Source organism: Tachyglossus aculeatus, chromosome 11 (genome assembly GCF_015852505.1).
Source record: "Tachyglossus aculeatus isolate mTacAcu1 chromosome 11, mTacAcu1.pri, whole genome shotgun sequence".
Classification (NCBI taxonomy): Eukaryota; Metazoa; Chordata; class Mammalia; order Monotremata; family Tachyglossidae; genus Tachyglossus; species Tachyglossus aculeatus.
Window position 1 is genome coordinate 54,274,336 of NC_052076.1, and position 25,165 is coordinate 54,299,500.

Genomic DNA, 25,165 nt, shown 5'->3' on the forward strand with positions numbered 1-25,165 from the left:
GGGTCCAACCTCGAACACCAGCCTTGGGCCCACATTACAAATTTATCTCTTGCCACTGGGATCCACGGGAAGGCTCTTGACAAATGGGGACGCTGTCCTTTAAAGGAACTTTGTTCGGGCTTCTTAAGTACTTCAAGTATATGGGTTTGCAAGGATCTTTCCAGCGAGCATTTCCTTTCTTCCCCCCACCCGACCCGCCACACACCCATCCAGCCTTAATTAATCCCAGCCTGTTCTAGGAAGGCCGCTCACATGTGGTTTCCATTTTCCAGAGGAAAATACATCAAATTCTTACAGGCAGCTTCCATCCCAGGGCAGACCCAGCGTACAGGCCGGCTAGCTTGATAGAAGACTATCTGAGGACTGCTCTTGAGGAGACGACAACTTAGCTTCATTTCACTGTCCCCCCCACGGCCATCACTTCTAAGGGCCATTCTACATGCACTCCCCTCCCCTCTTTGGACTGGACCCCTAAAACTCCTGAAAATCAGGTCAAACCATTTAGCCAAAAAAGAGGAAATGTTAAAGCTCTCCCAGACTTTTGGACATTTTGGGGAGGCTGCTTGGGGACCAGGGTGCTTGTTAAGCTGCCCAGCAAAAGAGCAGGGAGCCTGAAATACCATGGTGGGACAGGCTGTTCACCACTCCCTTACCGCCCCTCTGAGGGCCCAGTATTGTCGCTTGGGAGGGCCTCTCTACCTCCCAGCAATGAGCGTTCCTTCTTTTTAGATGAATCTTCCCTGCTGGTGTGTTGTGATTCCTGCCCTCTCTCCCCTCTGTCCGTAGTCAGAGCTCGCTCTGCTTAAGTGATCAGAAGCCGGGGGCCAGCAGCGCGGGCGAAACTGCTTCCTACGCCGCAGTCTGCCTGGCTTTCCAAGTGGCGACACCGGGGCTCGGAAAAAGTGTTCCCATCAGGGAAGGGGTGGCCGTGAGGGGTTCCAAACGGTGATGCGGAAGCCAAGCCAGCTTCAATAGCTGGAAAGATGTGGAAATCTTCCTTTGAGAGAGGCCAGGATTCTGTTGTTCAGCATCTCTGCTTCTTTACGCTCTCTCTTCATCAAAACTGACCGCGTGGAAATGAGGAATCCCTGAGCACGCTCGGGATGATGGTGAATCGGGGCCTTCTCTGGCTGAGGGTTTTAAGTTTGATTATCTCCGTTAGGGCAATTTATTTTAATCCAAGAAAATGAATACAATCCAATCAAGCCTAAGATGAAGACTGGAACTGAACAGAAACTATCAAAAACCTCTCCGGGGCTTGTTTAAAGGCTGGAGGCAGGGGAGACAGGAGAGTATTTTAGAAATGCTATTTAATCTAAGGAGAAGCATTTTTGCCTTTGGTTCCTGGTAGCAGGATGTACTAGAGGGGGAACATTTGAGAACGGATACTGAGCCAGGTTGACGGTTGTGCGCACGAAGAATATATTCTGGGGATGGGGAGGGAGGGAGGGTGGGCGAGCCAGGGAATGTGAGGGAAATACAAAGGCAACTCGGAGAGGGCTTAAGGCCCCGGGAGGGTTGAGAGAGCGAACATGGGGTGCTGAAGACTCAAAAGGTATGTGCCAGCCCAGGCTCACTCCCAGCTACCGCAGCAATTTGGACACGATTAAGAAACCCAGGCTTTCACGGGCAGAATGTACCGGTCCAACAAACTGGAAATTCCCAATTACAACATGAAAGGAGAGCTTCTCTCTGGGCCATCTCCCCAAGCAATTAAAAACAAATCCGGCTTCCAGGGGCCTCCGGGCACCGTACAGATTGCCTCCCTCTGCCCCGAAACCCCGCGGTCAGCCAATCAGCCCCACGCACAAACGGCTCTTACATAAGGCAGGCCTGCTGAAAACAAGCTCGAGGCCCCCTTGGGGAGCGGTCCAAGAGGATGTGGGTGCCCTAGTTGATCCACTGCCTTCACTGGGGCAGGGAAAAAGCTGGGAACTCAGGCAGTCCAAGGACCAGAAGGGACCTTAAGAAGTCAGTGAGCCGAGCTCTTTGCTTTTGAGCTGGACTGGACCTAAATCAATCGGACAATTGTATTTATTGAGTGCTTACTGGGTGCAGAGCACTATACTAAGTGATTGGGAGAGTACAATTTAACAGTGGGCTCTAGACTGTGAGCCCACTGTTGGGTGGGGACCATCTCTATATGTTGCCAACTTGTACTTCCCAAGTGCTTAGTACAGTGCTCTTAACACAGTAAGCGCTCAATAAATACGATTGAATGAATGAACAGAGTTGGTAGACCCGGTCCCTGACCACAATGAGCTTACAGTCCATTGTCCTAAACATCTCTAAAGCAGGAAATCACCCTGTCTCTTTTGGTACTGTGCCCTCAGGTCTCTTTCCCCACTCCCATTCTGAACCTTCAGCAAATTCAGTCCCTAAGGCCCTCCCCTGAAACCTAGGCCTGCCCCAGCCTGAACCGTATGAGGAGGCTGAAGCCCTTACACACACTTCTCTCTCTAGCAGGAAAATCCTAAGACACCTAGGGCAGTCTAGAGTCAGAGCCCTAGAATTCATGGGATTCAATTACACCCCTTTTTTAATTTGTAATTTATGATGATGATGAAGGGGAGGAAGAGAGCCCAATCAAAATCAAGGCATTCTCTGGTGACTTCTTTTTTGCAAAGCAACCGGGAGGGTGAGGGAATAAGGAAAGGGAAAAAAAAAATGCACAGTTCATGAAAGCAACAGGGCAGCTGGCCAGAGGGCCATCTTGGCAGGCAGAGCAGAGTGTCTTCCCAGACTTGCTTGCTTCCCAGCACAGAAGCATCCCTTGTAAAGATCACAGCTGTTTGGATTATGCCTGAGTTCATATCTTAGTTTATCAAAGAGGCTGGGTTTTTTCCCTCCCTCTCTTTCTGCTGAGTACAAGTGGAACGGTTCACGTGAAAACAAGCCCCGTGTTTGTTCCCTCCACATTTGCATGGCGGGTAGGAAGGAGCTGGAGGGGAAAACTTACACACACGCCCACCCCCTGGCAGTGTTGTTTCAGTGTAGGAGGGGGCACCGCTCAGAGAGCCATTTGGGGCAAGAGGTGCCGCCTGCGGGCATCAGAGCCTGGTGACCGGAGTGCTCTCTATTTGTTGCCAACTTGTACTTCCCAAGCGCTTAGTACAGTGCTCTGCACACAGTAAGCGCTCCATAAATACGAATGAATGAATGAATGGTTCATAACAGCCCTAGCCCAGCAAGCTCGGGCAGGAATCTGACATTTTCGGAGGTCAGGGGTCCAGCTCCAAGAGACCCCGCAGGTGGGTATGGCAAGATGGCTTGGCTCCGGGACCCAGGAGAAGCCTGGCTTCCCATTCCCAAGCCCGTCCTCGGCAGAGGTGGAAAGGAGAGGAGGGTAGAAGAATAGGAGGAGCTGCAAGTGAGGCCTGAATTTCCTGGACAAGATCCAGTGTTTGCATTTGCATGAGCCCAGGCTTGTGGTGGTGAACGAATCATCCCATGTGGTCTTCTCCTTCGCCTTGGCTCCCCTCTCCCCTGTTCCACTGTCGACCCTGGGGCACAGCCAACAATTGCTAGTGTTTACCCCCAGTGGTTCAATGCCAAGAAATATCCCTGCCACGCAGTGGCCTGAGTGGGACCGCAAACCTGGACTGTGCTGGAGTCCTTCCTTGGAGAGTGTTGTTTCAGGGCAGCAAGGTGGAGATTCCCATCCATCCAAATGAACATATGGACTTAAACCCTCATGAGATTATAAGGTCTGCTGGGAAGAGTAATGTCGGAGAGACTGGGGCCAGGGAGTAAAGATCCCATCCTTTGATCTGGATGGCCAGTGGGGGCCCGACTCCCAAGTATGGAAATCTGAGCCAAGCTGCTCATGAGAAAACTGAGCAGAACGAGGGAAAACAGAATCTTCTTGATATTTAGGAAGATCTCAGGTGTCCTATGTCTGTCAAGAAAGTTCTCCTAGAAACCAAGGTGCCTTCAGCCATTCCCTGGGGCAACTTCTCTCCACAATCCTGCACCTCACATGCCCCGTTCCTAGCCCTACCCCCTGGGGGACCCCCTTCGGGGACCAAAATTGCCCCTGTGGCAGTGAAAGATTTGGCCAAGCTGTCCACCTGAATAACCATCTCCTGCTTGTTTGGCCTTTTTCCCTTCCTCATTTACAAGGGAACGATTTGCTTAATGGTGATCAACATTTCTGCTCTAGGAAAGAGTTCGTAAATCATTTTTTGCATTTCTTATCAGATCTGCAAGACTCTTCTCCGCAGTCTCTCTCTGTTGATGTCATTTTAAAAAAATCTGGATAGAGAGAAAGAGGGAGAGGGGAATGGACGGAAAGGGATAAACGGGGGGCGGGGGAGAAAGGGGAAAATTCATTCATTCATTCATTCAATTGTATTTACTGAGCGCTTACTGTGTGCAGAGCACTGTACTAAGTGCTTGGAAAGGACAAGTCGGCAACAGAGACGGTCCCTACCCAACAACGGGCTCACAGTCTAGAAGGGGGAGACAGACAACAAAACAAAACATGTAGACACAGGTGTTACAGCATATGGTAAGCAGTAGATGCCACTGATTGATTGATAGACTGCAGAGCACTGTACTAAGCACTTGGGAGAGTACAGTACAGAGTTTACAGTGTTCGAAAGCGGCTAAGGAAGGGTGGGGAAGACTGAGGTATAGATGAGGCAGACCGAGGTAGAGACGAGATGGAAAGGGAGGCAGACGGACACTCATAGAGCTGGGCAGGTGGAGTGTTGGCGGGGAGAGGGAGAGGAACGAAGAAGAATCAATCAATCAATCGTATTTATTGAGCACTTACTGTGTGCAGAGCACTGTACTAAGCGCTTGGGAAGTACAAGTTGGCAACATAACAGAGAAAGAGATCCAGCAGGGAAATGCTAACAGTCCCACTGCTCACTCAGGCATCCTGAGGCCATTCCAGACAAGTTCTTCCTGTTGCTTTTGGTCTTCATGGATCAAGGAAAAGGGAGGGAAAAAGGAATGGGAGAATTTTATTTTGGGGCATGGTGGCAACCATATTAGCGTAGCTCAGTCCAAGCTAAGAGCCACAAGGAGAACCACGACACTTGTGCAAATTGGGAGCACTGGTCGACCAAGAGGTACTGACTTTGCAGTGTTTGGAAGTACGCAGGATGAGCTAATGCAGCCTTGTGGGAAGCAGCTGGTCCCATAACTGAGGTCAATAGCCCCACTTAGACTGTGAACCCCACCTGGGACGGGGACTCTGCCTGACCTGATTATCCTGTATCTATCCTAGGGCTTGGAACAGTGCAGGACACATAGTGAGAGCTTAACAAATGCAACCATCATAATAATTATACTTTTTTTAAAAGCAGCACGGCCTAGCGGAAGGAGCACCGGCCCTTCAGAGCCCCTGGGTTCTAATCCTGACTCTGCTGTCAGCCTGCTGCGGGATCTGGGGCGAATCACTTCACCTCTCCGTGCCTCAGTTTCCTCAACTGTAAAGTGGGGATTCATCCTTCCTAGACTGTGAGCCCAATGTGGGATGGGGACAATAACCAACCTAATTATTGCCTATGTACCCAGTGTTTAGAACAATGTTTGACACATAGTAAGCGCTTAACAGATATTATTATTATTATTTACTGTGCCCTGTCTTGGACTATTGCAGGCTGGGGAAAAAACTTGATGGTCTGAGCTAATAGGAAGGCTGGGGTTCTGAGTTGGAGGAGGCAAGTTCAATGCTTTTACTGAGGAGGGAGGAGGGCATACAGAGCATCTGAGAGACCTAGCCCACCAGTGGAATTACAGGACTCCAGATCCAGTCTCTTTTATTCCTAGTCCTGTTTCAGAGGTTGAGAATGATGTGAGAAAATGCAAAGACCTAGGAATTAGCAGCTTGGGAGATCTCATCCCATAGTCCTTCTTGAGGCCTCAGTTTTCTCCTCTAGAAGACGTGTATGGCCAGTCACTGCTGGATTTGGCAAGTGAAGGTTAGCCATGGACGGGCTTGTTAAGGAGAAAACAACCACTGCCTTATTCGTGGTGACAGAGGGCCCCTAAGCCTCTGAGGAGCGAGGAGGAAATAAACAACATTCTCTCTTGACTCTGCAACTTTCCTCTTTAGATTTGCTGGGCACGTTTGTTCACCATCACCATGACTGCAAACGAACCACCAAATGTGTGCCAGGTATTTGTAAGCTCCTTGAGGGCAGAGATCATGTCCACTCACTCTACTGTATTCTTCCCTGTGCTTAGCACAGGGCTCTGCATGCAGTACGCCCTCAATACATACTACAAATTAGTTGATCGATTGATGGGCATTAATCTAAAGACTCTGGAGGCTTGCTCAGGAAGGAGAACACACTACCTAGAGGGGTACGGGGTACAGATTCCCTCCACATTATTTCTTTTTTGGCCAGTTCCTTGAAAAGTCCTCAGGCAAAATAAACACAACGAAAGCACAGGTACTATGATAATGGAAAGAACGCCCAATGCTGAATGCACATCATCTCCAAACGATTTTCAATTTCCTTCCAACACGGTCCAAATTACATCTCCCTTTCTTCCTGAACTGGACCTGGACACTGGTTTGGTGGAACCCTGGACTTGCCCTGGGAACGATGCCCATCAGCACAATGGGGCCTCTCAATGAGTTCCCCAGGCACTTCCATTCAGTCTAGCCACTCCACCATGGATGGAGGCCTTGTCAGCGTGGACGGGCCAAAGCACAGACTCTAGTGTCAGATACTGTGGGTATTTATCAATCAATCAATCAATCAATCATATTTATTGAGCGCTTACTGTGTGCAGAGCACTACACTAAGCACTTGGGAAGTACAAGTTGGCAACATATAGAGACAGTCCCTACCCAACAGTGGGCTCACAGTCTAGAAGGGGGAGACAGAGAACAAAACCAAACATACTAACAAAATAAAATAAATGGAATAGATATGTACAAGTAAAATAAATAAATAAATAAATAGAGTAATAAATATGTACAAACATATATACATATATACAGGTATATACATATATACAGGTCGTCATCTCAAACGACCAGGCCCTACAGCTCTATCTCAATCGGGAGAGAAGCCAATACCTATCCTTCCCCACAGCATTCAGGAGTGCGGTTGTCCCCCAGAAGCTTGCTAGTCAGCTTCACTCCACCGACTGGAAGAATTTCTTCTGTTGCCTACATTTTTGAGATCCTAGGGGGTGACAATGCCAGCTGTCACGGCTGTTAATCAACAGCTCTGCACAGCTGATGGGAGACCAAAGTCCTTACTCTTCCTCTGTTTCAAATCAGAACCTCACATGCTTCAGGTGAACTGGGGGCCCATCACATCCTGACTGAAACTAGGTCGGGGGGCATTTTCACCCACTATCCCGACAAGCAGTGCGATCAAACCCTCTGAACACCCCCCAGAGCACAGCTTTGTTTTACGTCCCATATGGTGTGTTTGTTTCTCAACCAAATACGATCTGACAGTGTTTAAAAAGAGGATACGTAACTTTAAGGAAAATAAGATCTCGACATGCAAAAAAACCCCCAAGAATCCATTCGTTTTGAAATATCAACCTTGACGTTTTGCTCTGTGAATGCAACCCCTTGTAGGAAGTAAAGGACGTGTACCGTCTCAGCAGGGGGCTGGGGGCAAGAGGGAAAGAAGATGAGGAATCTTGGGGGCTGACCTGATGATGAAGGCTCCCCGTATCTCCAGAAGTTTTCGCTCACCGCTGAACCGCTTGAGCAGGTTAATCATGAACTTGTAGAAGTAGGAATTCATGGTGGGGGCGTAAGGAGAGCATTCCAAACCTTTGGGACCTGAAGGGGAAAAAAGACAGAGACGTGGTGTTCACAATGAGTGGGCGCCCTCATAGCTACATGTCGTAAGAGGTTGGTTTTGCAAGAACTTTGCTGAGCCTGCGTATGAGTTAAGGGAATAAAAAGTACTATTCAAAAACTAATGTATTTTTATATTCATTCATTCAATCGTATTTACTGAGCGCTTACTGTGTGCAGGGCACTGTACTAAGCGCTTGGGAAGTACAAGTTGCCAACATAGAGAGACGGTCCCTACCCAACAACGGGCTCACAGTCTAGAAGGGGGAGACAGGCAACAAAACAAAACATGTGGAAAGGTGTCATCAGAATAAACAGAAATAAAGCTAGATGAGGACGACCTCCCTGCCCACTGGGAGCTTCCATTCAAATGCAGCTTGCTCCAAGGCCAAGCGGTCCTTCTGCTCCATTTGCTAGATTAGGCATGGACAGCAGGGAGAAGACAGGAGTGCATGACCTCATCTAACATGGCTTCTTTGAGTCAATTTCTCTTAGATGTTGAGAACTGCGGAGGTTTGAATGAAGTCATTTGCAGATCTGTAAGGAGGGGAGGAGGATGGAGACCGTGGTAGAAGACTGACAAACCATGAACATGAAAACTGAGAAGCAGCATGGCCTAGTGGAAAGAGCCCAGGCCTAGGAGTCAGAGGATCTGGGTTCTAATCCCGGATCCACCCTTTGCCTATCCTGTGACCTTGGGCAAGTCGCTTAACTTCTCCAGGCCTCAATCTCCTCATCTATAAAACAGGGATTCAGTCCTACTCTCTCCTATGTAGACTGTGAGCCCCATGTGGGACAGGGACTTTGTCCAACCTGATTATTTTGTACCTACCCCAGTACAGTGCTTGGTACATAGTGCTTAACAAGTACAATTAAAAAAACACAAAAACACTAAGTAAAATTGGATCTGTCTTTCCAGTTGTGAACTTGATATACGAAAGCACCCCTGCGGGTGACAGAACTTGAACTGTATTTTCTAGAGGGGATTTACCTCTCAGAGGAATGGGGAGGCCAGCTCACAAGTAGAATGCCCTTACCAACTAAGGGTGATTGCCCCACCATTATGGTTCTTTAATGACTGTTCAAATAATAATGATGGTATTTGTTAAGCATTTACTATGTACGAAGCACTGTTCTAAGTGCTGGGGGTGATACAAGGTGATCAGGTTGTCCCACATGGGGCTCACAGTCTTAATCTCCATTTTAAAGATGAGGTAACTGAGGCACAGAGAAGTTAAGTGGCTTGCCCAAGGTCACACAGCTGACAAGTGGCGGAGCCGGGATTCAAACCCATGACCTTTGACTCCCAAGCCCATGCTCTTTCTACTGAGCCATGCTGCGTTCTACCATATTTATTCATTCATTCAATCGTATTTATTGAGTGCTTACTGTGTGCAGAGCACTGTACTAAGCGCTTGGGAAGTACAAGTTGGCAACACATAAAGACGGTCCCTACCCAACAGTGGGCTCACAGTCTAGAAAGGTGAGACAGACAACAAAACAAAACATATTAACAAAATAAAATAAGTAGAATAAATATGTACAAGTAAAATAGAGTAATAAATACGTACAAACATATATACATATATACAGGTGCTGAGGGGAAGGGAAGGAGGTAAGGCGGGCGGATGGGGAGGGGGAGGAAGGAGGGGGCTCAGTCTGGGAAGGCCTCCTGGAGGAGGTGAGCTCTCAGTAGGGCCTTGAAGGGAGGAAGAGAGCTAGCTCGGCGGATGGGCAGAGGGAGGCCATTCCAGGCCCGGGGGTCGATGGCGGGACAGGCGAGAACGAGGCCTAACGGTGAGGAGATTAGCGGCAGAGGAGCGGAGGGTGCGGGCTGGGCTGGAGAAGGAAAGAAGGGAGGTGAGGTAGGAGGGGGCGAGGTGATGGACGGCCTTGAAGCCCAGGGTGAGGAGTTTCTGCCTGATGCCTGATTTATCCCTGACTGTGTTCCTTTCAGGGGTTCTTTAGTCCCAGGAGACGCTCAGTCAGTCATCCCCGTCTGAGACGACCACATTTCATCACAAGGATAAAGAACTGATTTCCTGGACATTCAGTCTTCAGCAGAGCTTGGATTCTCCCAGCCTCCCGTATAGCCCCCGTAGGGAGGGCACGATTAGGGTGGCTCATGGCTCCATCTAGAAGCATTTCCTATCAATCGCCGACCTCTGCCAAGGCTCGCTTCCCAGCGAGGTTCAGCTGGACCCCAGGAGAGGGAAGTCCTACTTAACGGGAGTTTCGCTCGTTGCCGCTGGAATCGAGTCCCTCCCCAATTGGGTCCCTGACCAGAGGGATCCCACGTGACCGCGGAATGGCAAATATTCCTGGCTCTCTCACCCACGGGGTTGTTTTCTGTATCAAGTGTCACATTCTTACAGATTGAGTTACCCTCAGGTCCAGCTGGGGCTCATCTTCTCTGCTGAGGAATCTCCCGGGATACAGCTGCTCTGAGGCCCCCACCCAGTCGGGCTCCCCTCCACCCTGGCAGGGCCAGCCAGACGCCCCTCCCGCCACGTAATAATAATAATAATGATGGCATTTATTAAGCGCTCACTATGTGCAAAGCGCTGTTCTAAGCGCGGGGGAGGTTACAGGGTGATCGGGTTGTCGCACATGCTGCTGCTATCTCAGTGGCAGGTGCGGTGAGTGCAATTTATTCAATTGAATTATATTTACTGAGCGTTTACTGTGTGCAGAACACTGTACTAAGAGCTTGGGAGAGTACAACAAGACTAGACTGTGAGCCCACTCTTCTAGACTTCTGGCCCTACTGAGAGCTCACCTCCTCCAGGAGGCCTTCCCAGACTGAGCCCCTTCCTTCCTCTCCCCCTCGTCCCCCTCTCCATCCCTCTCATCTTACCTCCTTCTCTTCCCCACAGCACCTGTATATATGTATATATGTTTGTACATATTTATTACTCTATTTATTTTACTTGTACATATCTATTCTATTTATTTTATTTTGTTAGTATGTTTGGTTTTGTTCTCTGTCTCCCCCTTTTAGACTGTGAGCCCACTGTTGGGTAGGGACTGTCTCTATATGTTGCCAACTTGTACTTCCCAAGCGCTTAGTACAGTGCTCTGCACACAGTAAGCGCTCAATAAATACGATTGATTGATTGATCGACTGTGAGCCCACTGTTGGGTAGGGACCGTCTCTATATGTTGCCAACTTGTACTTCCCAAGCACTTAGTACAGTGCTCTGCACACAGTAAGCGCTCAATAAATATGATTGAAGGGACAAGAAACAGACACATTTTCTGTTCATCAGAGCTTAGTCTAGAGGAGGGAAGACAGACATCAATACAAATAAAATTTACAAATACATGTATATGTTCAGACCATATTCCACTGTGCTTACTCATTCATTTATTCAGTATCATGTACTGAGCACTTTTTTTGAATTCCTTCTATTGGGTGCTGGTTGTTTTGAAGCTTCACCAATCTTACGGTCTTCTATTTAAAATACTTTTCCACACCGCCTTCTTCCAGGATTCTCCTCTTTATAGCTTCAGCTGCAAATTATTTTGGGTCTGCCCGCCCCTTTCCCCCTCGGTTATCTGGTAAACTCCTTGAGGACAAAGATCATGTTTTGAATTTCAGTTGGGAAGTGGCATGGCCTAGTGGAAAGACCACGGGCCTGAGTGGGGAGGGAAGGGGGCTTGAGGCCTGGAGAACAGTATGTCTTAACCACTTATTATGAAATAATTATTGCATTTGTTAAGCACTTACTACATGCCATGCCCTAAACTAAGTGCTGGGGTAGATACAAGATGATCTAATCCCGGCTCTACCACTTATCAGCTGTGTGACCTTGAGGAAGTCCCTTAACTTCTCTGCGCCTCAGTTCCCTCATCTACAAAATGAGGATATGTATATATGTTTGTACATATTTATTACTCTATTTATTTATTTATTTATTTTACTTGTACATATCTATTCTATTTATTTTATTTTGTTAGTATGTTTGGTTTTGTTCTCTGTCTCCCCCTTTTAGACTGTGAGCCCACTGTTGGGTAGGGACTGTCTCTATATGTTGCCAATTTGTACTTCCCAAGTGCTTAGTACAGTGCTCTGCACATAGTAAGCGCTCAATAAATACAATTGATGATGATGATGATGATGATTCAATACCCATTCTCCCTCCTTCTTAGATTGTGTGCCCCATTTGGGACCTGATTATCTTCCATCTATTCCAGCACTTAGCACAGTGCTTGGCCAATAGTAAGCGCTTAACAAATGCCACAATTTTTTTTATTATAATGCCTTTTTACTTCTATTGTCTTCTCACAGTGTGTTCATTCATTCATTCATATTTATTGAGCGCTTGCTGTGTGCAGAGCACTGTACTAAGCGCTTGGGAAGTACAAGTCGGCAGCATATAGAGACAGTCCCTACCCAACAGCGGGCTCACAGTCTAGAAGGGGGAGACAGAGAACAAAACAAAACATATTAACAAAATAAAATAAATAGAATAAATATGTACAAATAAAATAGAGTAATAAATCTGTACAAACATATATACATATATCCAGGTGCTGTGGGGAGGGGAAGGAGGTAAGGCGGGGGGCATGGGGAGGGGGAGGAGAGGGAGAGGAAGGAGGGGGGAACTATGGGTTGCTCTGTGGTGGCAAAGAGAGGCAGCGTGGCCTATTGGATATTGCACAGGCCTGGGAGTTGGAAGAACGTGGGTTCTAATCCTGTCTCTGCCATCTGTATGCTGTGTGACCTTGGGTGAGTCACTTACATTCTCTGTGCCTCAGTTACCGCATCAGTAAAATGCAGATTAAGCCTGTGAGCCCCATGTGGGACATGGACTGTGTCCAACCTGATTAGCTTGTTCATTCATTCATTCATATTTATTGAGCGCTTACTGTGTGCAGAGCACTGTACTAAGCGCTCGGGAAGTACAAATTGGCAACATATAAAGACGGTCCCTACCCAACAACGGGCTCACAGTCTAGAAGGGGGAGACAGACAACAAAACAAAACATGTGGACACGTGTCAAGTCATCAGAATAAATAGAAATAAAGAGAGATGCACATCATTAACAAGGAGGAGACAGACAACAAAACAAAACATCCCAGGGCCCTATATCAATCAACCAATCAATCAATCGTATTTATTGAGCGCTTACTGTGTGCAGAGCACTGTACTAAGAAGGAGAAGCAGCGTGGCTCAATGGAAAGAGCACGGGCTTTGGAGTCAGAGGTCATGGGTTCGAATCCCGGCTCCGTCACTTGTCAGCTGTGGGGCCTTGGGCAAGCCACTTAACTTCTCTGTGCCTCAGTTACCTCATCTGTAAAATGGGATTAAGACTGTGAGCCCCACGTGGGACAACCTGATCACCTTGTATGCCCCAGCACTTAGAACAGTGCTTTGCACACAGTAAGTGCTTAATAAATGCCATTATTATTATTATTATTATTACTAAGCGCTTGGGAAGTACAATGGGAGATAGTGCCTGGCACGCAGTAAGTTTTTTAAGAAATACCATAAAAAAATGTAGTTGTTCCTGTGAGTAGCATTGGCGCCCAGCAGCACTTCCACTGCCACCACAAACTGAAGTCCGGGTCTGCTCCTGGTCCTGACCAGACCAGATTCAATCAATCGTATTTACTGAACACTTACTGCTGCAGAGTAAGCAATAATAATAATAATGATGGTATCTGTTAAGTGCTTACTATGTGCAAAGCACTGTTCGAAGCGCTGGGGAGGATACAGGGTGATCGGGTTGTCCCTCGTGGGGCTCACGGTCTTTATCTTACAGATGAGATAACTGAGGCCCAGTGAAGTGACTTGCCCAGAGTCACACAGCTGATAACTGGCAGAGCCGGCTTGGGAGAGTACAATATAACAATATAACTCCATGATGGCTCTTTTGCTCATCTCCGACTAGGCCCCAGATCGTCAATCTGTGCCGGACTCCACTTGGCTACTTTGGGGGTGTCGTGATAGAGTCCTTCAGTGGCTCAACAGGGTCCAGGGCTCTAAGATTCAAGAAACCCACAGACCCACTGCCCAATTTGACTTAGCTTGGCTGTTCTGACCTTGCCATCTCTCACCAATAACAACCTGAGGCCTTCACATGCTGAACTGGGTGACTCAAGAGGCTTTGGGAGATTCATTCCTAGGGGGCATCTGTGTGAAAGAGATCAACTTGAATGACCTCTAGGTAATAATTACTGATAATGAAGTATCTGTTAAGTACTTACTGTGAGTCAAACACTGTTGGAAGGCCTGGAGTAGATAAGAGGTTACCTAAAGATCCTTTTAGCCAAGGTCGGAGCAGCACCAAGATTCTACCTGGGGCATTCCGGTAAAAGTGGGGAGGGAAGGGGGCTTGAGGCCTGGAGAACGGTATGTCTTAACCACTTACTATGTAATAATTATTGCATTTAAGTGCTTACTATATGCCATGCCCTGAACTAAGTGCTGGGGTAGATACAAGATGATCGAATGGGTTACAGCTGCTGTCTCACACGGGGCTCACAATCTAATTAAGGGGGAGAACTGGTATTAAATCCCCATTTTACAGATGAGGCAACGTGAGGCACTGAGAATTTTAGTGACTTGCTGAAGGTCTCACACAGAGGGCAACGGCAGAGCCGGAATTTGAACTCAGGTCCCCTGACTTTCAGGCCCCTGCTCTTTCCACTAGGCCACGCTGCTTCCCTGTGTGCCAAGCACTGTGTGCTAAGCCCCGAAATCGATAGAATCACTCGCTCACATGGGATTGGGAGTCTAAAGGGGAAGGACAACGGATATTTAATCCCCAAACTGAGAAACAGAGAAGTCAGGCGACCTGTCCGAGGTCACCCGGACGACACGCAGCAGAGCTGGCATTAGCAGCCAATTTTCCTGACTCCCAGCCCTGAGCCCTTCCCACTTGGCCACTGCAGAGTTCAGCGCGGCGCCAGGAAGAGACACGATCCCTGCTCTCAAGGAGCCTACGATCTGGTAGAAAACCTGCCGACGAAATCAAATCCTTTACCGGAATTCCTTAAGGAAAAGCTTCTTAGCCCAGTGCCTGGCCAGTGCTCCCGCGGACACCGGGAGGATTTAAAACAACAAACAGCGAGGGAACGTTTAAGACCGGGCAGCTGCCCCCACGGGGCAGGTTCACGGGGAAGCCAGAGTTAAGGCAAGCACACTGTGCGGCACTTGCCAACGGGGGAAGTTCACCCGATCCAGGTGAAGCTGCTTTCCAAATTCTGGCAACGCTGAACGGCGGCCTCCGTGCATCTTCTTAGGTCTCCCCCACACAAAGAGCTGGGCCAGAATTACCGACCTTCAATCTAAACTTTATCTCCTCCAAGCTGGGAAGAGATACGCCTCTAAGGGCAGGGGGACCTTGAAGTTTCTCTGCAGAGATACCTGCAAAAACGGGGGAGTTGGCGGGGAACGCCGAGGGCCGAAACATACCCAGGGAGAGCGGCATTTCTGACCAGCCCGGTGGGCCGGAGCCCAAGAGAAGCTCAGTCCCGGAGCTGGGGAGATTACACAGAAACTTCCTAATCTGCGCCCCGATTCGTGGGGAAGGAAGGTTTAGAAGGCGGAGGAGCAGATGGGAGGCTGTTCCTGTGCTCAGCACGCAGCGGAGGGAAAAGGCTGAGCAAGGCCTGGCTTCCCCTTGAACAGAGGGGAGCTCTGCCAAGACCTAAAGTGCACACACAGGGATGACACTGTTGCCAACAGCGGCGGGAAAAAACACACAGCCCCCGTCTCTCTGGGAAACTGAGAGGTGGGAAATGGAGCTGAAATGAGGCAGCTTGGGGCTCCCATTTGCCAGGCAGTGCCCTCTGTGGATACAGGAATCCTCGGTTAAAATGACGCTCTGCTGAAATGGCTTTCCCGTCACAGCATAGGACCCACTGGCCGATCCTGGGGCCTGGGGCAGAAGGATCCTACTAAGAAGAACTGTAGGCCCAGCAGAGAAATATCTGTCTGGCAGTCCCTCGACGGCATTTATCCAACATCTAGTGGGAGCCGGGAGAGCACGACATATGCCTTTTTCCTACGGGGGAGGGGTTAAGCGCTTACTTACTAAATAGTCACTCACTAAATGTGCACTTCCCTCAACCATAGCATCTCCATACCTCCACTTCCTCACCAGTCCCAAGTAGAAAGGCTTCCCTCTTTAAGGACATGAATCACAGGTTAGGCAGGAGAGCTCTTCCTTCTTTCCATCCACAGGTGCAATCTGGATAACAGCCAAATCTAGAACCCCTGGATTTGGCAGAGGTGGGGGGGAGGGTGGGCAACACAATCTTGCCACGACAACTATGGGTGGGCAAGGGGACTATCATGGGCTTGGCTTTTAGGGTTGAGGCAAGCATAGTACATCCATGGGGTTGAAGGGCGGAGGTAAAAGAGGGTTTTCGCTTTTCAAATGTTCCATGCAATCAGTGGGATGGAAAGGCAGGGCTTTACGTGTTAGACTGTAAGCTCTCTGCGGGCAGGGAACATGTCTACCAACTGTTCATTCATTCATTCAATCGTATTTATTGAGCGCTTCCCGTGTGCAGAGTTGTACTGTACTCTCCCACTTGCTCAGTACAGTCTTCTGCACACAGTAAGCGCTCAAGAAAAACTAACAATGAAGTTGGCAGCTCAAGAAGACGGTAAGGGCTCCCAGTAAGCTTCTTCCTATCTCTATCTCGCGTTTTCAGTTCGGGCGAGATACAGACCTCTGTCCAGCCTCAGCTGAGCAGCTCACGTGACCGGGCCGAAGGCGAGAGGCAGACGGATGCAGTTGGGAGCGCTCTGTCTACAAAGCCAGCTCCGGTTTAGTTGGTGGCTGGGGAGCCGGGCTCTGCAGATGTTGCTAAGTGAAACCTGATGTGGCGACATGAGAATCTGCAGAATGTCTCGCAAACAACCGTCCCTGGGATGTTTTGGATTTCAGTTGCGCGGATGACGTGAAGGAACCTCACATGTCAGGATAAAAATAGCCCTGTTCCCAACGCACACAATGCAAGTTATGGTTCACCAAAGCCAGATGTGAAAATGTCAGCCACTTAGTTAGATTAACATGGTGTGTCCCTTCCCGCCTCACCTCCCCGCCCCCTGGACCGGCCTGCTCTGAGGAGGCGGCCGAAGTGCTGAGGGGGGACGGAGGCCGCGAGCTGGTGTGGAACATCTGCTCTCTTAAAAGAGATAAGGAGGGGTGGGGAAGCAGCTAGGCCCATTGTTGGTCCACTGGTGATGGAATGGCACCATGAGGAAATTCCTACTAGTTGTAAATATTGTTATTGGCAATATTTACATGCTGTGCTCTCCCCTCATAGACTTTCTGGTGCCCAGCAGTGCCCAGTTAGAAAGGGAATGCATCGCTTCTTTGTTTTGAACTTTCCAATCCCAGTGGGTCCTCAATAAATATTATTTCTGATTGGGGAAGAAATGCCAAAGTAAGGAGATGGCATCCCCAGGCACATGTCTACCGACTCTGTTGTACTGTACTATCCCAAGTACAGTGGTCTGCACACAGTAAGCGCTCAGTAAATACCACTGATTAATAAAGAACAGAGATCCTTTACTTGGGTAGGGGCCGGGGTGGGGGACATAACCAACCCCCACACCAGCGATGGATGGATGGATCTGGGGCAGGGGGAACTCAGTCCCAAAATCTGGTTCTGGATATATTTCAATCAATCTATGGCATTTATTGGGCGCTTACTGAGTGCGGAGGATGGTACTAAGCACTTGGGAGTGATGGTAGATACATTCCCTGCCCACAAGGAACACACAGGCTAGAGGCCAGACAGACGTCAACATAAGTAAATAAATCAATGAATAGATAAATAAATAAGGATACATGCAGAAGTGCTGTGGGGCTGAGGGTGGGGTGAATATCAAGTGCTTAAAGGGTATTTCCTGTCGGTTTACCGACCCTGCGGAGGCAAATGAGGATAAGAGACTACCAACCCGTTCCAGCACTGATTCCTGGCTGCAGCCTTTACAGTGAGATCAGGCAGTGAGTAAGAGCAGAATCCCAGCAGGAATTTCTAGTAGATAACGGTAGGCCGGGGGGGAAAGGGGAAATGCATACCGACCCTTCACCGGAAAACAGCTGCTGAAGAGAGGGAGGGCTGGGAGCCAAACCCTGCGATCGGAGGTCAGCGGGGAGGGAAGAAGACTAACGCTTCTTCGGCACCGCATGTACAGGAACAAGTGAGCAACAGAAGAGTCAGAGATATAGATGGGAAGGAAGGGATACTACCTTTCCTGCCCAAGTATTTGGTGACAGGCGGAAGTGAGGTTTGGGTGCCAACAGTAGGAAAACGACGTTGCCTTTAGGAGAGGCTGCAGACTCTGCCAGATTAAAGCAATAGGAAGAAGAGGAAGCCACCAGCACTGAGCAATTCAGCAGCCCCTTCTCCTGGGGACCAAAGCCTGGAGTCCTACAGGGCTGGGTTATAGCCACCTTGATTAGCCTTTAGCCACTTGCTCAAGGATTCAAAGAGAGGAAGGCAGGGTGGGTTGTGGAGAGAGACAGACAGGCGGTCACATTCTACTAGGGGTTGGGGATGGGGGCAGAAGCAGGGGAGAAAAAGAAGGGAAAGATAGTCGGGTGACACAGGCTGTCACCGCCAGCTCTGCTGAGGGACCTGGAGCTAACCAAGTCACTGTTCCACCCTGGACCTGCAACTGGATGGGAGAATGATGGCACTTCAAGGATCAGGTGAAAAGTCCATCAGACTTCCTATACCTCAGCGCCTCTCTCCTGATGGGTCACTCACCGCAGGCGGTGCTCCCAGGAGACAAGCTCGAGCCCACCCTGGCATTTCACCCCAAAGCACTGGGTGGGTTTGAGAATGGCAGACACCACCCGTGCCCTCTAAAGAAGGGACCGAGGGGACAGAATTTCCTAGGGCGGACGACCTGGGGCCCAAAACGAGCGCCATCTCTTCTTGGGTAGAAAAAGGCCCTTTGGCTGAGGAAACAAGGTCTTGGGATCTCCACAACCTGTCCGGCAGTCACTTCAGGGGAAGGTCCTCCGTCTAGAGAAGTCAAGAAGGGAACGGCTCCTAGCGGGGCCTCCGGCTGTGCGGCAGATACATCGAGTGAAAGGCCCCGCGGAGGCCTGGCAGCTAGCTCTGGGAGACAGAGAAGCCTGCCAATAACCCTCTGACCAACGTGGCTCTGAGCCCCTGTTTGAAGCCTCGGAGGGGTAGTGCCATTTCTTCTGAGGTGCTCAGTGAGGCTTTTCCACACTCCAATAACCAAGTGGTGGGTGGGAAGAAAAGGGCTCAGGAATGAGCTGAGTCACAATGAGACCCAAGAGGGTATTTTTCTTCCATTCCACCTCAATCAGGAGCTCTGCGCAACACAGAGTGGCTGGAAGCCTGATGACTTTTGGTTTTCCTTTAGCCCTAGTGAGCATCTTATGGAGCCTATCTCCATTCCTTCCCAGTGTCTCCGCCACTTCAACCTGCATCCTCAGGAAACTTATTTCCACGGATTGACCCCCCGGGATTCTTCAGGGGCTGTTCTCCCCAGCTGGGAATGAGGAACAATAATCAGGGGAGGGAGGAAGAAGCAACGGCAATCAGTAACTCTGCCCATCTGCATCCAAAGCAAACCCTTTGAGGGGCAACCTGGTGGACCTGACTTTCAGCTTCCCTGGGCCCCGACCACCTCTCATGAAGATGGTCACAATCCTATCTCTCCCCAGGCTGCACTTCCAACTCCTCCCCACCATATTCCAACTCCCGAATGTCGGCTGGCTTATTTATCTGCAGAGTCAATATGGCAGCAGGACCATTCTGCCCCCCAACAAGCCCCTCTGATTCCATCCTTATCAGTACTTTTCAACCCCCCCCATCACCAAAGACAGAGATTGGACAGTGCAGAGATCTGCACTGCCAGTTTTCAATGCCGAGTCCCTGAAAACAAAGAGAGAGAAGCTATTTACACACAGGAAAAGGGTCTGGCCTTGTGGACTCTGATCTCCGTGTGCTGCGGGAGAAAGAGGAAGGAAAAGGGACCCCTTCCTCAGATGAGAAACTCCAGCCAGAAAAGGGAAGCCAAAGGGGAACCCAAGAACAAGGAAGCCCGAATCCCCTGCATCCTTCCTGCAGCCCTTTCCACTCCGAGCAGCCGCCCCAAACATCCTCTGCCACTGGCGTGTACCCTCGTTCGAGATCAGGGCCGCCCCTTTACCTTCTGCTGAGGGACGAGGGAAAAGCCACGGGCAGGCAAGGGCGCAGGTTTCAAGGTTTTGGTCCTGGTTCTGCAACCCTCTCTGGGGGTTAGTTTCCTCACCCAAATGGAGGGGGATGGGGAAGGTGTGTGTCCCGCGACTGGCCCCCTCTATGTTACAGATGGAGGATGAGGAGAATAAAAATCCCAACTTGGGTGGGCCAATCCTGCCTTCTGGAGTTTTGTCCTGCCATAAGCCATGTCGAGGGTCTCATTTTCAACTGGGGTGGTGGGACGGAACCTTTCTTCTGTCTTTCCCGAGCAGGTGGTGGGTGGATCTGGCCCAAATGCCCTGGTTATTTCCATCTCCAGCCTGGAAGAGAGAGGTTTGGTGCGGTGGAGATGCTGGGAGGTTAGGTTGCATCTGCTGGCTACCCTTCATCTTCCCGCATCACTGCCTGCCTTACCGTGGCCTGGGATGGGAGAGGGATGAGGGAAGCAGCGTGGCTTACACGGGCCTGGGAGTAATAGGACCTGAGTTCGAATCCCAGCTGCACCACTTTTCTGCTGTGCGATCTTGGACAAGTCACTTCACTTCTCTGAGCCTCGGTTACTTCATCTGTAAAATGGAGCTCAAGACTGTGAAACTCTTGTGGGACATGTACCATCTGTTTACCTTGCATCTTCCAAGCACTTAGTAGTGCATGGCACTTAAAAAATACCATAAAACCCCCCAAAAGACAGGGATGCAAATGCTCCAATTTCTCGCTTTTCTTCCTCCCCCATTTCCTTCTCCTAGGCTCTCCTCAGCTCCCACTCCACACCGCCCATTTCCTGTCTCTGCTTCTACCCTCTTCACCTACCCCCACCCCAACCGGTCCTATCCTATTCCAATTTTGAATCTCACCAATTCTGGTCATTAACATTTTTTTCCATTTATCTGGCCCCTCTCTTCAGAACACAAAGGTACTTCCTAAGCTTATCTTCCTTGGTCTTTCCACAACCCTTTAGGGAAGGGAAAGGGGGACTTTTCTGTGGACAGGGAGACGGAAGCCATAAAGACTAAACAATTTGCTCGAGGCCACCAAAAAGCATCAAGGAGACAGTGCCTATCCTGGGCCGAGAACTTCAGTCTCCGGGCTCCTATTCTTGCAAGCCTTCCACTAGGCTTTGCCATTTCAGGGACTGTCTTTCTTTCTTTGACAACTTGGAGGCAGTTAAGAAGACATGGAGCTAACCCTGAAGCCACCATGATTCCAGAGCCACCCACCTGACCTTTTCTCTCCTCAGCCCTTCCTTTCTTCTAGAGGCCCGGATCGGCTGCTTCTTCTTCCTCCTGACCTCTGCTCCAGTGTCCTGTCATGTCGTCTTCTCACCTCTCCCCATGCAAAGAAAACTCCTCTTTCTTGTATATCGGCCTCACCTCATCCATCTGAGCATCTTATGTCTGAATCTTTCTCAAACTCCTCCATTTAGAAGAAGAAAAGCTAGGCAGCCTTGATGAGGGTAAAGCTTACTGAAGCAGAACCGAATCTGGGTTGAGGGTTCAGGAAGCGAGGACTCGGCTTTCCTGACTGCATCCACTAAATACCTACAGGAAGCCCAACTTGATGGCAGGGGGAACAGGAGCAACAGCGGCATTCTGGAGGAAATGTGAGAAATTGAGGGAGTGCTGCAGAGTCCCAATCCTCTCTCTGCTTTTGCTTGGAAATAAGTGGGAATTTAGGACCATGCTGCAGTTGATGTGTGCTACACTGGTGTATGCCTACAATGGAGGAGGAGAAGATGTTAGGCTCAGAGCCGCTGTGCGTGGGCCCTGGATGGGAATAGGTGAAAACTCAGATGCCTCTCCCTCTTCTTTCCATAGTCAACTACAGCTTATAGGAGTTTTTCAGGAAGTGAGAGATTACCCTGGCATTCTCTAGATGCCAGGTGATGATCTTTAAGGCTGCCACCGCCCTACGGAGCTACTGCTCCCCGGCTTCATGGGCGGCTCTGGGCAGGGTGGGATCATGGCCATCCCAGTCGAAGGAACCCTCTGTTTTAAGTCCCATGATGGGCAGCGATGGGCACTGTAGAAGAGAAAGTATTGGTTTACACAGGCTCCATACCCATGCAATTTGAAATTTCTGGGTAAGAGCTCCTAGTGCCCAGAGGCCCCAAACCCTTCCTGTCCTGAGGAGCTTCTCTTTTTTGCTTCTAATCTTAGGGGAAGGAGTGTAGGATGCTGCAATCCCCAGCTTGACGTGGCAAATGAGATCCTGTCGGGATCAGCTCCAGAACTGAAACATCTTCCACCGATACTGACCCTCTACTTTTCCTCTCCATAAGCTGGCATGAGCCTGGCAGGGGGGGATCAAAGTGAGAAGGCCAAGGAAAGCAAGCTGCTGGGGGAAAGGAAGGAGAGAAGAGAAGGGGGAGGGGGAGAGTTTCTAAACTGGGGCTGGGTTTGAAGCATCATGACCGAATAATACCCTACACCCCCACCACCTCCCCCAGCCCAGGTCGCCTGCCAAACTATTTTTACTTCTTGAACCACCCAACCAACGTTCTCCTGATGAATCCAGAAGACTTCACGGCCCCTGGCAACTATTGCACAGAAAGCCTACCTCTGCAGCTCTCCCAGGGCAGGTGTGAAGCTCCTCTTCACAGACAGGCCCCTGGGGACCCCCCGACACTTCATCCTCCCAGGCCTGTTCCAGGCAGGGAGTGAAACCAGAACGGTGCTCTATCTACCCCGGGGAAGCAGCGGGGCGGTCACAGGGAGCTAACAGCGCCAAAGCAGTCCCATGGTTTTGATCCAGATGGGCAGGAAGACAGAGATGGAAAGAAGAGAGACGAACTGGGAGTCCCTGCAGCCCAACGTGGGAGGCGAGCTAGGGGAGATGCCTGCGAGCGTCTGCAGCACTTCGGTGGGGTAGAGAAATCTCTAACAGGAAACTGATCGATGAACTCTTACAGAGAAACGCTCTACTCAGAGAGCCTGGCTGGGCTCCAGGACTTGGGAATGACCAGCCTCCATAGCCTCTGGCCAGTTCTGGAAGGAAAATGACAACAGCCAGGATGCAGGGAAGGGAGGGAGGGCTCAGGGAACCATTTCCCGCACCAGTTTAGGGCACGAGGAGTACCTACCAAGGGGACTCAGGAGACCGCTCTTGTTGGGGGCAGGCACTTGCAGCTCTGATTGACTGACTCGCAGGTCGGGGCTGTCGCAAGAGCTATGGCCTTCTGTCTGACCGGCAGGGGAGGAAGCGATTTCTGCTAAAACTTCCAGATCCTTCAGGATAACCTGGGGAAGAGAAGCAGAGGAGTTGAGTTGAAAAACCTCAGCTGGAAGACAAGGACAATGGCTTTATAACCTTTCTGGGATTAGATAACCCTTCTCCAACAAGCTGGAGATGCTGGGGTGGGCAAGAGAGATGCATCTAAACGGCTTCTGGGAGGGGGAAATTCAAGGTGGGAAACATCTAGTTCTTTACATGTTTTTTTTTTAAATTTTAACGGTATTTGTTACTTGTGCAAGAATGTGAGGCACTGTACTAAGCACTGGGGCAGATACAATATAACTGGATTGGACACAGTGCCGGTCCCACATTGGGCTCACGGTTTTGTCCGCATTTTACAGATGAGGGATCCGAGGCACAGAGAAGTTAAGAGACTTGCCTACAGTCACACAGCAGGCGAGTGGCAGAGTGGGGATTAGAACCCAGGTCTTCTGATTCTCAGGTCTGTGCTCCTTCCACTAGACCACACTGCTTTTCAACTATCTTTCCAACTATATGAACCAGGATCAGTCAGGGTAATGCTAGGAAGCAGTGGAGCGGGGAGGAAAAGTGGTGCGAAGGGGACTCGACGGGCTAATCTCACCAAGTTAACAGTCTGGCAGAGAAGCAGGGCATTTTGTGGAAGAGGAGCTATGGGAACTAGATGTTTAGCTCAGATTATGGTTCCTTGTCCTGCTGTGACAGGAAATTTCAGATCCTGGTCAAATACCGCATTCTCCAGAGAGGCAATGTTGTCCAGAGGCCTAAGAAACGATCCGGGGATTAAGAGAGGGTCTGGATACTGCTACATAGAGACTTCAGGGAAATCTTGAGGATACGATAATGTAACACTGGGCAGCTCCCCCCTGCCACTCCCCTCCCCGTGGCTTGGGCTTCAGTTTCCCGCTCTGTGTACTGGGCACAACAATGCTGAACCTACCTCCGGCACGAGACACAAAAAGCACAAATCTCTCTGCAGTTATAAAACCTGGGGCCAGCAAGGATCGTTACTTTCAGCTCAGCGTCTGAGGTGCAAGGTTAATTGGTTTCCAAACGTCAGGACGTTTCTTTTTATGGGTAGCATCCCCTCAAAAGTCCAGAAAGAGAAGACAGAAATCGAACGGGAGGATCACCCCTCATTTTTCAATTCTGACTCCCCACTCTCAGTGGAAGAGCGGGCAGTGAATATTCCATGGAAAGAGCAAGGATGCGAGAGCAGGAGGAGAACGAGAAAAGAGCTACAGAACAGGTGTGCTCTCCCAGCCTCCTCCAGGACCCCTGCCCATCACTCCTATGATGTCTCTCTTTAGGACCTGGTCTTTTTGGAGGCAGAACCTTTGTCTTTTGAGAAGGAGCATGGCCTAGTGGAAATAGCCCAGGCCTGGGAATCAGAAGACCTGGGTTCTATCCCAGCCCTGCCACTTGTCTGCTGCTAGACCAGTCACTTTCATTCTCTCAGCCTCAGTTTCCTATTCTGTAAAATGGGAATTTAATCCCTGCTCTCCCTCCTACCTAGAGCAGGAGCCCTATGTCCGACCTGACTATTTTGTATTTACCCCACGGCTCAGTACAATGCTTGGCACATAAGCGCTTTACAAATACCACTGAGCCCACTGTTGGGTAGGGACTGTCTCTATATGTTGCCAACTTGTACTTCCCAAGCGCTTAGTACAGTGCTCTGCACACAGTAAGCGCTCAATCAATACGATTGATTGATTGATTATTATTGCTATTATTTCCCCACTAATGTTTTATCCTGCATCTCCTCACTCCCAGAAATTGAAATGGAGGCTGGGGCTGAGGCAGGAAGAACCACCTGCTTCCCCACCTGGGGAAGCAGCGCGGCTCAGTGGGAAGAGCCCGGGCTTTGGAGTCGGAGGTCATGGGTTCAAATCCCGGCTCCGCCACTTGTCAGCGGTGTGACTTTGGGCAAGTCACTTCACTTCTCTGGGCCTCAGTTACCTCATCTGGAA

At 49.7% G+C, this 25,165-nt stretch overlaps 1 protein-coding gene across 1 annotated transcript in view; it reads right to left on the reverse strand.

Moving 5' to 3' along the window:
- Positions 1-25,165, reverse strand: part of VAC14 (VAC14 component of PIKFYVE complex) — a 177,446-nt gene that overhangs the window by 65,124 nt on the left and 87,157 nt on the right. Inside the window, exons 13-14 of the mRNA XM_038753808.1 lie at positions 23,062-23,218; positions 7,636-7,768 (exon numbers count right to left, since the gene is read on the reverse strand). Of these exons, the coding sequence (XP_038609736.1) occupies positions 7,636-7,768; positions 23,062-23,218 (290 nt within the window). The remainder of the gene's footprint in view (positions 1-7,635; positions 7,769-23,061; positions 23,219-25,165) is intronic.